Source organism: Pleurodeles waltl, chromosome 11 (genome assembly GCF_031143425.1).
Source record: "Pleurodeles waltl isolate 20211129_DDA chromosome 11, aPleWal1.hap1.20221129, whole genome shotgun sequence".
Lineage (NCBI taxonomy): Eukaryota > Metazoa > Chordata > Amphibia > Caudata > Salamandridae > Pleurodeles > Pleurodeles waltl.
The window spans coordinates 983,864,695-983,880,153 of NC_090450.1; the positions used below are offsets into that span (position 1 = coordinate 983,864,695).

Here is a 15,459-nt window from a genome sequence, read left to right on the forward strand (position 1 = left end):
CACCACGGCACCAACAACCATCTGCACCATGCATTGTTACCCCTAAGCAGCCCCTTTTACTCAGTGCCCTTGACAATGAGAAAAGTCACTCCCCCCTTCCGTACCCTGCAAAGGAGCCCCATTAGCAGGAACTCCAGGGTGTCTGCCACCTATGCCACCCCTGGGGTCTTTTGAGTGAGTAGGCATCACATGAGTACTCTCGCTACTGCTGGGCGCTGGCGCTGTGCTTTTAGGCCATGTTCTTACGGCTCTTCGTTATTCATCACTTTAATGAGATCCTGCACCAGCTCCTCCTTGGGAAGCCTCTGGCTTTCTTTGATGGCTTCGGTGAAGAGCTGCTTGCCATACTCCAGCTTCCTCCACGGCGTGTCCAAGATGCAGCAGCTCAGTCCATAGACACCTGGGAGAGCGGAGAACAAAGAAACAATTCAGAGTGAGGAGCATCCCCAAGGCATGGCCATACAATCTTGAGAAACTCAACTTAAACTCAACTTACTTAATTCTAGACATTAAAGCACCTCAAGGTTTAAATACTACCTTGCAGGTATTGGTCCAATCTATCCCAGAGTGACTCCCTTCACAGAACAAAGGCAAATAAATAACAAATAAGTTATAATAGTTACAATATGACCCTAGCATTGAAGCAAGGAAACAGGCAACAGATGTTGCGACTGCATTCTAACAGTGACCGCCAACAAGATGATACTTCTCGTCATTGCCAGTGGCGGCAACAACACTAGTAAGAGCTAACGGGAACCTGTCCCATGCAGAGGCGTGCCGCTTCAGTCCATTGAGGCCCCCGGATGCTAAAATTGGCAGAGATTCCCTCCCATAGGATAGCTCCACAAATCAGGATCCACTTCACTTCAAGAGTATATCTAAAAATGATCCTTCACACCAATGAAAGGGCCAGCAGCGAAGTTATGGTAAAACTGAGCCTGCCCTGAACATCTGAAGTGTGCCCAAGATGAAGGCCTGAGATCACCGGTGCTTTAAAGTACAAATGCAGCTCAGGTACTGATGCGCCTCCACACCAGAGTGTAACTTTCAAAAAGTTTTGTCTTTCGGGCAGTAATGAATTTGGTTGTTTCAAACTGACGGCTAATGCACCATGTCTTCCCGTAGTACTTTCCTTGCCAAATCAATCACAGAGGGGTTCCCCGTGCATGAATACAGATTGTGATGTTGCGGCTAAAACTAACAGAAACATACAGAAGGATTCTATTTTCAATGGGGACCCATTCAATTACACATTTCCAACATAAACCAGGGCTTGTTGCAAATCTGCATCTTAGTGCTGCCCAACTGGGTAATGGAAATTGAATCATTCGTATGGTTTCAATTATTTCTGACTGCGGGAAGGTCTCTAATCATGGGAAAACCAAGTAAATAAACCAATAATGAGGACATTGTGGGGAACACAATAACGAATGTTGTGCTAACCCTTACAGAATAATGAAAAACTATCAAAGAAACGAGTGTTGGGAGAATGTGAGATTTAAAACAGAGATGAAGTGAGGAAGGTTAAGTACCAGGTATATGGGGACTAATTGTGAATGATATGTAATTATGATAAAAAGGACAATGAAGTTTAAATTAAATGCAAATGACTGTTCTTTAACAATGATCTGGAAAATAACCAAAACCTTTCAAAATGGGGATGGATAGAGATTAAAAATAGTCGGAATGTTGTGGGAGAGGTGATAGTGGGAAAAAAAAAAAATTAATTGAGCAAACATATTTGTTGTTTTCTGTTGTTCCTACATATAAAACACCCAATAATCTTTTGCCTTGTCTATAAGGAAATAATAAAAGTATTTTATATATGTTTATAATAATGTATGACCTGAGGAAGGCTAACAAAATGTCTATTAGCCGAAACCTTGAATTTGAGTTCAAAATGATGATTACCTTAAGTGGCAAAGACTGTACTGTGTGAAGACAGTGATGAACCTCTGGAAGTAACAATGCTTCAAAAAGATATATTCAGGGAGGATTAGTCTTCTTCACAGAGAAGATATGGGTCGAATGTATGTATCTGCGAATTCGGTAGGTCTGTGAACCCTGAAGGTACATAGGTCTTATACGTGTACAATATTGTATGAGTATCTAAAATAATTAAACATGCATATGTAATTATATACAAAACATTTCTGCTGTATAAAAGGTGGTATTAATGTTGTTGTTTCTTAGTCACCAAAGACTGAATCAAACTGGATTATTCAACAATGAAGAAAAGAAACCTATCAGTAATTAGGAGGGGTATTATATTGGTTCTAAAAATGAGACAATTTGGAGAGCTGCAGCAGTGCTTGGGATGATTTTGATTACAAGAACTATCATCCTGCCTCTGGATATTAAGAGGAACAAAACTGGGGCCAAGACATTTTTGTATCTCTTCATTTACAACCAGGGAGTGCTCAAGCGGTACCCTGTGGTACCGACTACCTACGCCACTAAAGGAGTAAGTCTAAGTGTCTCATATTGCCTCAAATTTGGCAGATTAAGAAACTCGATTAAAAGATGGCCGTCATGGATGTGTGTGCATCTGGGGAGCAATCCCTGAATGTATTTTGTTTTATTTTTAACAAATCACACCACAGCCTCTTGCATGACATGGCACCTGAGCGGTTAACGGCTTCGAGGGAGATCAGTGATATTGACAGAAGGTGAAACTGACAGAAGAGTCGAGACTGAGGACTTAAACTGACAGTTAGAAAATATGATTGCTTGGACTGAGTAGACAGTTTCTGGTACAAGTTTGAATGTTATCACTGGATGTGATGTCATATAAAGGTGCCCTTGTGAGACAGCAGGAGACAGGTGCAAAAGGGACTATGGAGGACTGGACTCAGCATGCACTCCTTGGAAATGCAAGGTGGTTTTTCAATGTTAGGAAGAGTTCTAAGCTGTGACAGAATCAGAGATGGACATATGGCATTACTGTTTGGAACACATGACAGATCTTGGAGCACAGTTTACACCGGGTCTAGACGACATGGTAGCAGGGTGGAATTTCAATTATTTGACATATTAGAGCGATGGATGTTGAAGAAGAAACATTTTAGGAAAAGTCAACGCAACTGGGGTAGTTAGAGGTGGACCAACTTGTGTGCAGATGAATGGCTCAATTATACAACTGTCAGTTTAAGGCAGGAGCAAGTGTGTCTTAAGAGGTATTGGAGAAGAGCGTATGTTTGTAGGGAGTGGGTTACTAACCGTTTTGTTAGGAGGATATTGGGAAATCCAAGACACTACAAAGGCCTTTTAGAGGAAGCCGCTGTAATAATGAGACGCCAAGAACTGGGACATGGTACAGAGGAGCATAGAAAGTCTGGGTACCAGGGTTACAGAAAGGGGTGCTGATCCCCTAAAAATTGCTGGCTTAATGGTAGTAATTTATTGACAGAATCATTTGAAAATGGATTAAGTTATAGAACAGTGAACTGACAGATCAGCTGCAGAAGCAAGCCCTTCTGTGTGTTGATAAAGTCTATTAATAGGGCTTCTTTGCTATGCAGATCAATGAAGGGAATGAGACTTGAGGGAACACTGGAACAGAGGTACAGTTCTATATGCAATGTAGGCAGATTATTTAGGTAGGGGTAACAGGTTGATCACGAACTACCAGTAGCTCGCAGGTGGTCAGCGAGTAGCTCGCATATGATAAATGCCTGCCAGCAGGCTTGAGCATTTCCAGCTGCTCGCCAGATAAGACAGCTACTTACAACACTGTGTCCATTTATGTTAAGGGCTCAAAAGTTGAGAGTGCAGGATGACACAACCTACCCTCTTCTGAAGAATTCTTTCCTTACTTCTATTTCTTCTATCTATCCTCTTTTCCTTTTTTAATTATTTGCATGTCTTTCTCTCCCTTCTCAATTTCTTTAGTGCCCTCTTTCGTGGTTTCCTTTTTTCTCTCTCCTTTCTCTGTGTTCCTATCTTTTCACATTAGATATTTCTTTCCCTACCTCTTTGTTGTGCATTCTTTGTCATTTACTTTAACTTCTCTTTCCCTTCTTGTCTTTATTTTAAGCTTGCTATTGTTACCTACGTTTTTTCTTTTTTCTACCTCTACTTCTTTTCCTACATTTTCCCCATGTTTCTTTCTCACTTTTTGATTTCTTATTTCATTCTTTTCAGTTCTTCCTTTTCCTATGCTACCTTCTTTTTTCTCTAATTGTTTCTTCACCTTTCTTTCAATACTTCTTATCTTTGTTCTTTTTCTCCCTGTCTCCTTTCTCTATTTATTCTCCTTCCTCCCTCTTTTATTTCTCTCCTTCTGTACTGCTTTTTCCCTTCTTCCTTCCTTTATTTCAGTCTTCTTTCACTGTCTCCATCAGCCCGTTGTTATTTGTGATGTCTTTGTATTTCTTGTTGTACTTAGTTATTGTGCTTCTTCCTTTCTTTTTCTATTCACTGTCTCTAATAGTGCCATTTTCTCCATGAAGCTCCTTCGCTGTTTGTTTCCTGTTTTCTTTTTTCTTCTACTCTTACATTCCCTTTCACTCTGATTTTTATCTTTCCGTTCTTTATTAGCTCTTTTTCTTTCTCCTGCTTTCCTTCTTTTCGCTTCCTCTGTCATGCTCTACCTTCTTTTTTCTACTTCTTCCTTTGTCATTTTTTTCTTCTCCTTTCATTCATCCCTTTCACCATTTTTCTTCCTCTCATTTTTCTCAATTTCTTTCTTCCTTCGTCTCTTTTCTTTCTCTTCTCCTTTTTCGTCTTTCCTTTCTTTTGCTCTCTTTTCTATGCTTTATCTGCTTTTTTCTTCCTTTTCTCTCATTTTTCTCCTGCCTTTTTTCTCTCATTATGTCATTCTTTTGTTTCTCTGTCCTTCTCACTTCCTCCCCTTTTTCACTCACATTCTTTCTTGTTTCCTATTTCTCCCTTTCCTCATCTGAAGAGCAAAGGGACAAAACCGATACGTAAGGACCTCAGATGTAAACCTTTTGCAGTACAGCTCCTGTGCCATTATTGCTGCATGCTCCCTGTACCAGGACTAGGGTACTCTAGGGGCGGTGTTGAAGTTACCTGGCCTCTGTCTACATTTATCTATTTTTCATTATGCAGTAGCTCACAACGGGTTTAAGTGATCAGAAGTAGTTCTCACTACAGCAAAGGTTGGAGACCCCCGAATTAGCATATTTGGAGCATGGTCAGTTAAGGAATTTAAGTTGGTGTCTTTGATATGTTTGATTTCTTTAAGATACATGTGTTTTGGCTTTAGGTATTATAATTCGGAGGAAGTGATGTTTGAATTATTCCGGAAAACAACAAACACGGGCCTCGCCTATGTGAGAGCTACTGACTTGGGCAATGTCTTTAGCCATGTTGTACAGCAGTGTGTGTCTGAATGCCCACATGTTCTGCCACCTGATCCATCTATTTGCTAAGCTGAGAATGCAGAAAATTAACAGCCCCCTCCCCAACTCTGCCAGCTCACTATGAGCCTGAGTGTTTTGCAATTCATTACTTCTAGAGAGAAAGAGAGAGTGGGAGAAGGGGGCGGTGAGTGTGTGTGTGAGAGTGTATGTGTGTGTGTGTGTGTGTGTGAGAGAGAGAGAGAGAGAGAGAGAGAGAGAGAGAGAGTAGGTTTTAGGTGTCCCTGCACGAAGTATAAAGCTGGTCCAGTCATAGTGTTTGTTATTCTTGCCTATTTCTCTTATGGCATCCAGGAATGTTGGTGTGTGTCCCTCCTACTGTGTGGGTCCTGGAATAACTGGCAATTCATGTCACACTGTAGGCCTTAAAGGCAGGATGAACGCACCTTGGCATTGTCCAGACAATGGCATAATTAATAGTGGCAATATTTGGCATAAAATGAAAACCCATGACATAATCATGACCACACTAGGTAAGATCATATATTTTTTGCGTACTGTTGGCATTCAGGGATGAATGTGACTCCTTCCCCCCCCCCCCACTGTTATAAAGCTGGCCCTGGCATAATGCTTCAAGTCTCTAAATACTGAGAGAATTCATGGCACTGTGATGGCTACTGCAGGCATCATGCTGGCCCTGAAATAATGCGTGGACGCTGCTGCAGGGACTTCCAGTCCCACACTGCATTGCCCCAGGAGGAGGAGGGACCACCACCTATTTCCCCCGCGCTGCACACTACAAAGCGCGTGCTCTTCCCACGTGATGAGGGACGCGTTGCTGAGGGTGCTGCTGCAGGGACTTCCAGTCCCACACTGCATTGCCCCAGGAGCAGGAGGGACCACCACCTATTTCCCCCGCGCTGCACACTACAAAGCGCGTGCTCTTCCCCCTTGGTGTGGGGTGCATTGCTGAGGTTCCTGCTGCAGGGACTTCAAGTCCCACATTGCAGTGCCCAAGAAGCAGGAGGGGCCACCACCTATTTCCCCTGCGCTGCACAATAGAAAGCGCGTGCTCTTCCCACGTGATGAGGGACGCGTTGCTGAGGATGCTGCTGCATGGACTTCCAGTCCCACACTGCATTGCCCCAGGAGGAGGAGGGACCACCACCTATTTCCCCCGCGCTGCACACTACAAAGCGCGTGCTCTTCCCACGTGATGAGGGACGCGTTGCTGAGGGTGCTGCTGCAGGGACTTCCAGTCCCACACTGCATTGCCCCAGGAGCAGGAGGGACCACCACCTATTTCCCCCGCGCTGCACACTACAAAGCGCGTGCTCTTCCCCCTTGGTGTGGGGTGCATTGCTGAGGTTCCTGCTGCAGGGACTTCAAGTCCCACATTGCATTGCCCCAGGAGCAGGAGCGGCCACCACCTATTTCCCCTGCGCTGCACACTAGAAAGCGCGTGCTCTTCCCACGTGATGAGGGACGCGTTGCTGAGGATGCTGCTGCATGGACTTCCAGTCCCACACTGCATAGCCCCAGGAGGAGGAGGGACCACCACCTATTTCCCCCGCGCTGCACACTACAAAGCGGTTGCTCTTCCCCCGTGGTGTGGGGTGCATTGCTGGGGTTCCTGCTGCAGGGACCTCAAGTCCCACATTGCATTGCCCCAGGAGCAGGAGCGGCCACCACCTATTTCCCCCGCGCTGCACACTACAAAGCGCGTGCTCTTCCCACGTGATGAGGGACGCATTGCTGAGGGTGCTGCTGCAGGGACTTCCAGTCCCACACTGCATTGCTCCAGGAGCAGGAGGGACCACCACCTATTTCCCCCGCGCTGCACACTACAAAGCGCGTGCTCTTCCCCCGTGGTGTGGGGTGCATTGCTGAAGTTCCTGCTGCAGGGACTTCCAGTCCCACACTGCATTGCCCCAGGAGCAGGCGGGGCCACCACCTATTTCCACCGCGCCATGTATTACAAAGTGCCTGTCCGTCTCCCGCGGTGCGGGCCAATGCCGGGCCGAAAGGGGCCCCTCGGAGGCGGTCTGCGGCTGGATGAGGCTGAGTTGCACCCAGTCTCTTGGCTCTTTGACTGTGGACGCGCGTGGAATACTGTCTAGGTCTCCAAGGACGTGAGTTGCTCCTTTTACATTCCTTCCCAGTCTTGAGCAGCTACTTCTGCCTTCCAGTTCCACTTAGGACTGAGCTCTTTTGCACTGTGGGGCTCCTGTGCATACCGTATGGGGAAAAGGTAAGTTCCTAATTCTAAACCCACCCTGTGCCCCAACAGCACGACCAGATACCTTTCTGGCTAGAGCCGTTATCACCAAGGATGTGATTTTGCAGATAGACATTTGTCCCTGCACCTTTTTGGCTCGACTGTCATTCCTGTGACCACTGATGTCGGCCCTGTGGCTCCAGGGAAAGCCGTGGTGCCTCTGGATGTGTGTTGAGGAGGCTGTCCCTGGTTCTCCCCGGGATTGCCAGGATCCGGTGGCTCAGCAGTCCCTTCTCTGCTGTACTCCAGCTGCTGAGCTCAGGCGGAAGTCTAGGCCTGCTACCCGTACGGCTGGTGATACCCATGACAACACTCCTGGTACTTCGATTGCCCCAGTTATTGATCTCATCAGATGCTATTGATGACTGTAGGGGCCCCCTTTGTGCTAAATCTACTGCTGCTCTTACAGAATGTCTTGCGCTATTAAGAGAGAAACCGGAGAAGCTATATGCTGAAAACGTCTAAAGTTTGTGAATGTCATTTTAGGCCCTGTCCTATTGAGCATATGCCTACTGTCACTTCTGCGGCTGTTTCTTATCCTCCCAAATGCACTCTAACCAGTAACACACTTCAGTTGGTAGCCTCCGTTGGAGCATTACTGCCCCAGCAACTCAGCAAAGGGCACCCAATGCTGCTATACCTAGCAGCCCTTGTTCTTTAGTGCCCCGCGCCACGGTGTACACCTCCTTTGCCACAGATTAACCGCCCCACATGTTTCCCTTTTGTTGTAATCCTGGCTAATGTCCCACAATTTATAGACTCCAGGATAGAGTCTATCAAACAGCTCATAAAGTGTGCCACTGGCTTGTCAATAATCGGGGCTTTAATGCTTAGAGCCATGAGAGCATTTTGATGGCCTAGTGAGTGGCATGGTTCTACCGCAAAGTTATTTAGAGATGACTGCATTATTATTATTAATTTTAGACATTTGGCCATTGCAAGTAGTATCTTGGATCACCCCTGGTGGGCGCTGGCTTCAGTTAGCAACATTTGTGCCTTTCCCATTGGTTTCTTTTACAGACATCTGCAAAAGGGACAGATTCTGATAGCTACTTCAGGGATGCAAGGTCTCAATCAGCTATAGGGGCTGCCATATCCCAAGTAACAATCACTTTGCTCCTTTATCGGGCCTTGATGAGATGGACTGATGCCCTCAGGCCTGATCGGAGGGGCGTGACCCATGCAACTTATCCAGGATAATGAAGTGTGTAGCTTTGTGTCCCAGACCACTAATGCTATTTCTACTGCCACTAACATCTCCTTCCAGGTAGTCTCTAATGGTTTCATCCCCCACCAGCCTAGTCAATTCCAACACCCTCTTAGCACTTGTGGTGGTGACTCCCAAAACCCCTGATGAATTTGATCTGCTGGAATGTGTCTGGGTTGATGAAGGAGCTGGGTGACGAGGACTGGATTAACTATGTTAAAAACGTGTGACTTGATCATGTTCCAAGACACATGAGGACTAGAGAGGCTTACGTGGAATGGCTTTCAAAGTTTCTATCTCCCTGCTGTAAAAGTGAACGGGGGTAGAGCAAGCGGAGGTCTTGTGATGGTTGTTCACACCACGTGCGTTTTTAGGACTCTGTGTGCCAGTAAAGCGTGCAGGAATCCAGATCCTCTGGTTGGTACACCTCAACAATTTTACCTTTTGTACTGTTCATTTTTATAATGCTGTTGGCCCTTCTCGTAGAACATCCAATATTGATGATTTGGTTTTCACTGTATGGTGTCCACAGAGGGTGGTGATTTTAATGTGAATTTGACGTTTAACCACACTGTGGTTCAACCTTTTCACGTTTTCCAGGATAACGCTGCTTCTGGGGCGACAGATATCAGGGGAGAAAGGCTTTACAAGCATATGCTTGACCTGGGGTTGGGTCCAGCTGAGTTTGTTATTCCTACCTCCTCCGCACCACCATTGACTACATTCTTGTTTCCCCCTCTCTGGGTAGATTTTCTCACTATGTAGCTGCCCCCACCAGTGCCTTTAGTGATCATGACCGAGTTTTCTTTACCCTCCCATTGACTGCTCAGAACCCAGCTCTAAGCAGAGCTACAGGTATTTCTTCACATGATCGGGGGGGTTAAGTATCAGGAGGCGAGATGCAGGCTTTCCTAAACTTTGCAATACTGTGATTAAATCGAATCTTTCCCTTTTTATGGAGTTTCTCTTGTCACAAGATCAGTCTAGTCACTTTGTAGTTTCAACATTTTGCTCCCTGAATGCCAGCATAAAAACTCTTTAATCTTGCTCTATTTTTGTGGGCAAAAACTCCAACCTGGGTTCATTCAATGGGGAATGCATGGCAGCCAATAGGGGGCTACGTGCAGCCATTAAGGCTTTTCAAGGGATAAGAATTAACTAGCTGCTTACCGGGCTGAATACAAGAAAGTCATCCACGACCGAAAACAGGCTGTTAACCAGGAAATGTTGGATGAGTTAAATTTCACCCATTACCAGAAATGATACCTATGAGTTTTGGAAAGTCATTAATCGGCCCAAGACCTCAGAGGTTTTGACAGCCGGGACTAGGACCAGTATTAGCATCGAGCGGTGGATTGAGTATTCACATCCAGCCAACATGGCCTGTGATTATGCTGGTCCATCCACTGCTTTTCCACCTTATACTAGACTTGATCTCTTAGAGGTGTGTGAGGCAATTAGTGCTAGCCCTTCCAGGAAGATGCCTGAGCCTGACTGGGTCCCGATGGATCTTTATAAGCAGACCATTGAATTTTGGGCACCCGTCTTAACTAACGTGGTGAACTGTGCCAGGCAAGATTCCTGATGTTGTAGACCCACTTCCTTGTTGGACTCTACAGTTAAAATCACTTGGCGCATTGGTTCTACAGGTCTGAGAAATGGGCAAGCCTTAACCGTGTGTTTTCTCCTGTGCAATACGGATTTATAGAAGGACTTGGCACAGTGGAACAATGCATTAACCTTTATCTGATCATTAATAAATATACGAAAGCCAAAAAGGGGATACTGGTCTCTCCTTTATGGTCTTAGCAGCGCCTTTGACAGGGTGAATCACAGCAAATTATGGGCAATACTTTTGGAGTTAGGTGTTGACGGGGACTTGGTTGTCTTCTTGTGGGCCGTGCATAGTGGAGTGAATGCTACTGTAAGGTATGGGCAAGGAGGGGAACGCATAGACACTTTCAATCTACAGCATGGTGTTCACCAGGGTTGTGTCCTTGGCCCATCTTGTTTCTCCTTTCTATTAGTGGATTAAACGCCGCCCTGCAGGCCGTGCCTAAGATTAAGTCCACCTCAGTTCCTGCTCTACTTTATGCAGACGATGCAGTTTTGATGGCACGTACCCCAGTGGTTGAGGGCTCTAATTAGCAGTTTTGTTGCCTTTATGGACAACTGAGATTAGGAACCAAACATCTCTAAAACTAAATGTATAATATGTGGCTCGGAAGCCACTCAAACAGCTCTTTTTGGATCAAGGGCAAGCGTATTGAGCAGGTCACTAACTGTTCCTAGATAGGGATCCTCTTTGATTCTAAAAGCTCCTGGCCACCCTGTAGTGCGAATCGTCGTTTGTGTTTTAACCACTCTGTAGGGGACTTGTTTGATTTTGCTAAAACAGCAGGCAACAAGCCAATTAAGCCTCTCTTAGAGGTTTATAAACTTAAGTGTCTATCTGTATTTCATACAGCTCTGGAATAAGGGGTTACTGGGGCGCACGGAAGTTCAGGTGGAGGAGAATCGATTTAGTCGGCATTTGCTTGGTCTCTCCCCTTTGACACCTCACCTCTTTTTACGCAAGGAATTGGGGTTAGACTATATTTCCAATACGGTTAGTGTGGCGCCTTTACTTCTCTAGGCGTCCGTTTGGTATGACAGACATACAACTTTTAATCAGATCATCATTTCAGACTGCATGAATTGTGAGAAGGGCATTTCTATTCCCTGGTTAAAATATGTGCAACCTACGTCTAAATTCATAGGCCACAAGGAACTGTTTACTACCCCGTTTTCCTTGACTTAAAAGGAGACTTCCAGGGTCAAAATGTTTTTTAGGAAAACACTGGGTGCCTTCAAGGGAAGTGGAGGAATTGAGGAAACCTTTACTGTTTGATTATGTCATGGTCCAAACAACACCTCAACTTGAACACTTAGGAAAGAGCTCTTCTAGCCACATTTTGGCTAGGTAATTGCTCTGTTTCCCTTCGGGTCAGTATGATAAAGCATCTATTTTAGTGTGCCTGTGTGAGAAGTCCTCAGTACAAATTTTCGAATTTTTGCTTGTAAATATTATAAGGGTTTTACCAGTATAAGCCAGCTCTGTATTTCCTGAGTTTGCTCTGGAATCCCTTGGCCTGCATCATGTTGGTTGGTTTTGAAGTCAGCTGTATATAAGCACAATTCATTGACTGCTTCATATCTTCCCCCATCTATGCTGAGCATTTTTACTATAATTGTGTTTTTAACTATTTGTGATTTTGATGATTTTTGATGTTTTTATGATTGTTTTTAAAACAATCGAACAAAGCTTTCTGGTGATGATGATGACATTTGTAATTCGTGGCATTTAGCTGGCATGCATGGCAAGTTGATGTCCACCCTTGATGATGGTCTTCACATACTGCTGTTCATTCTTGGCATATCGTAAGCATCCAAGATAGGATGATACTCGTGACTGGTATAGTGCTGTCTATGGTATTATGGTGGTAATTCTCAGCATACTCAGGTCAGTGATTGCTTTCCATTACACCCATTGTATTCTGCTGGCCCTGGCATTTGGCGGTAGTTCTTGGCATACTGACAGCACCAATTAAATGATGGTGGACACATCTAGAATAGTGCTGGCCCTGGCATTTCGGTGGTAATGCAAAGATACTCCGGGGATCCATGCACGATGGTACCACAGTTGGAGTAGTTCTGGCACAAGCATAATGATGGCAATTCTAAATATATTGGTAGCCTTCTGGCATTATGGTATATTGTGTACATCAGGGGCATGATGATGGCCGCCTACGGTGCTGGTCCTGGCATAATCATGTGCCATTACTGACATACTGAGCACTTGCACGTCACAATGCTGCCTACCCCTGCAACAAATGCTGGTTCTACCATGAAATTAGCACTCCTCGGCAGATAGTGAACATCAATACCATGATGGTGCCCACGCCTGTTATTGTACAGGTTGCGGTGTGATGGTGGTATATTGTGGGCATACATGGTATAATCATATCCACATATGGTATTGTGCTGGCCTTGGCATAATGTTGGCACAATATTGTTTTCCCTAACGTGGCAAAAGTGTGTAGTCATGTCCTGAGTGTCAAACTACCTGATTCGAATCCCGCTTCCTCTGCTTCACAGATGGCATTTTTTGCCCAAACATGGCCAACTCCCTCCTAACCTCCTCCAAAGTTGAGCTGCTCACCAGCCTTTAATAATGGGGTTTCCCTCCTCACGCTGTCTGCTTCTGATACACCCTCACCTTCAGCACCAACCTGCAGCCCAGCTCCTACTCAACTCTTCGTTCCATTACCCTTACTCACACATACCTGCACATACTTGTATCTGCTTCCGCCATAAAGCAAGAACTGCTGCCACATCTTCGAACATATTGCAAACGTCAACTAGATCAGTGGTTCCCAACCTTTTGATTTCTGTGGACCCCCCACTTTAACATTAATGGAACCCAAGGACCCCAATGAATCATCATTAGAATTCGGGGACCCCCGTCTGAGTCATTACTGGAAGCTGGGGACCTAATTTGCCAATATTTGTTAATATTTTTTTAATTTTCTAGGCTCTCGTGGACCCCCTGAGAAGGCTTCACGGGCCCCCAGGGGTCCCCGGACCACAGGTTGGGAACCACTGAACTAGATGATTGGTTTTAATATTTATCACATTGACCTAGCTAAGAAATTACACAGTACCCAACCTGGATGAGTCTATATAATACCTATGCAGAAAAAGACAAACAACAACACTGGAGGGGCACAGGCAGCTGTCCGCTAATAGAACCCACAACCCATGACAGGCTTCCACTTGTTTGATGCCTCATAGTTTCGATGTAGTCCTGGACAAATGTTTTATTACATGAACACAATCTCAATTAATTGCCATTTTTGTTTACACATTTTATATACTTTTTCCACATTGGGTGGTTAGGATTTTTCACATAATTTGCACTTTGGGGGACTGATTATAGCAGAAGATATGTTGTGTGAACGATAATACTGATGTGTGCACAGCTGAGGAAAAGTTATAGCCTCCAGTATCTTTGTTGACTTTTGCAGATGAGCAAAACTGTTGCAGAAGATGTTCCTGCAGACTGGCAAAGGACTTGTCACTTATTACTAATAATTTTTGTGAAAACGCACACATATCTTCTATGAAAAAATGGTGATCTTGTCCACACCTAGACCAATCCTTATCCGCTCAGACACCATGTGCTCCTTCATAATAATTTACAGACCTCACCCTTCCAACCCACCCTTCGAAGAAGTTGTATTGCACGGAGTTGCCTCAATCATCCGAGAGCACCAAACCTCTGTATAATTGGAAATTTTAAAAACTGGGCAAAATACTCCCCAAAAACACGCATGCACACTGCAGGACATATCAGGTTTACTTCATACAAGTCATCACTGAAAATTAAAGTCCTTGTAAACTTACCACCATGCCATCACTTAACAACACACCCCAGAGAGGCTGAAAACTCGAGACATCATCAGCATACATGCAACAGCCTGAGAAAGGCTATGGCTGATGGAACAAGATGCTCTATTCAACGGAACAATGCTGATGGACTTGGTTTAAAGTTTTGATCTTTCTATGACCTCGCCTTTAAAAAACTAATACCTCTCATAGACATTAGGGTCTAAAGAAGGCCTCAAGCCTCCGATAAAAGAGCACTGGATAGGCCTTGGAATAAAGGAAAGGATAAAGATGACAGGTTAGGCTTTCAGCAGCACTCAAAGGTTTAGCGTGCAACCATGATAAAAACAAACAAGCAGGACCACTACCCGATCCACATCTCCCGACCAGGCTGCACGTTAACAAGCTCCACAAAATTACCTATAAGACCCCAGAGCCTCCTGCATGAACATAATCTGCTGGCAGCTACTCGGTGACATGCTTGCTACCCACTTTACCAAGTTAGCATCCGATACAGAGGACTACCGCCAAGCTAAAGCAACAGCGAAATGGATTGAATACCATATCCTGTTCTGTGACCAGGAAAGCCTCATCACACCTTTGCCTCTTTGTGAAACAAAGAATTTCTGGAACTTAAATTGTTCAGGCTAATCAGTTCTCTGGCAGAAACACGATAAACAACTAATTTCATGGATACAGTACTATCTACCTCTCCAACATCAACCAAAACACAGACTCAAAACCATGGATGTTTATGAAGGAATTGCCTGAGGGAACAACATTCACAGCTAACAACTGCCAGCCTCTCTCAAAAGGCGCCTGTTTAACTTTCAGATTTGTGAGCAGAACTATTCACTAATTACCACATGTTGACCTTAAACAGCTGAACATAACAAGGTAACGACTATCCAGCTACTCAACCTTTTATCTGCTTCTGAACAGATCACCAACCTACATCACTGCAGAGATGCAATAATCTCTTAATCCAAGGGACCTCCCTTGACTGGATCCTCTTGTCCCTCCCACCCTACTAAAAACTAAATTAGGTCCACTCCGAACTGCAGGTGCACCTCTGGGCCTGCAGGATGGGTATATAGAAATATGCATCCTGAAATACAGTCAAGGGACACCACCCAATCTCCTGAGTCTAAGGCGGATACAATCTCAGCCAGTGGTGCATTCTGGATTTGTCCTTGCATGGAAAGGAATGCAACTGGGGAAGG

The 15,459-nt window shown here is 44.9% G+C and overlaps 1 protein-coding gene across 3 annotated transcripts in view; it reads right to left on the reverse strand.

The window, feature by feature from the left end:
- The window catches only part of TANGO2 (transport and golgi organization 2 homolog), a 379,061-nt gene that overhangs the window by 26,320 nt on the left and 337,282 nt on the right, over window positions 1–15,459 (reverse strand). For all 3 annotated transcript variants that reach the window (XM_069215283.1, XM_069215284.1, XM_069215285.1), the window contains one exon: window positions 247–400. In XM_069215283.1, coding sequence (XP_069071384.1) covers window positions 247–400 — 154 coding nt within the window. The remainder of the gene's footprint in view (window positions 1–246; window positions 401–15,459) is intronic.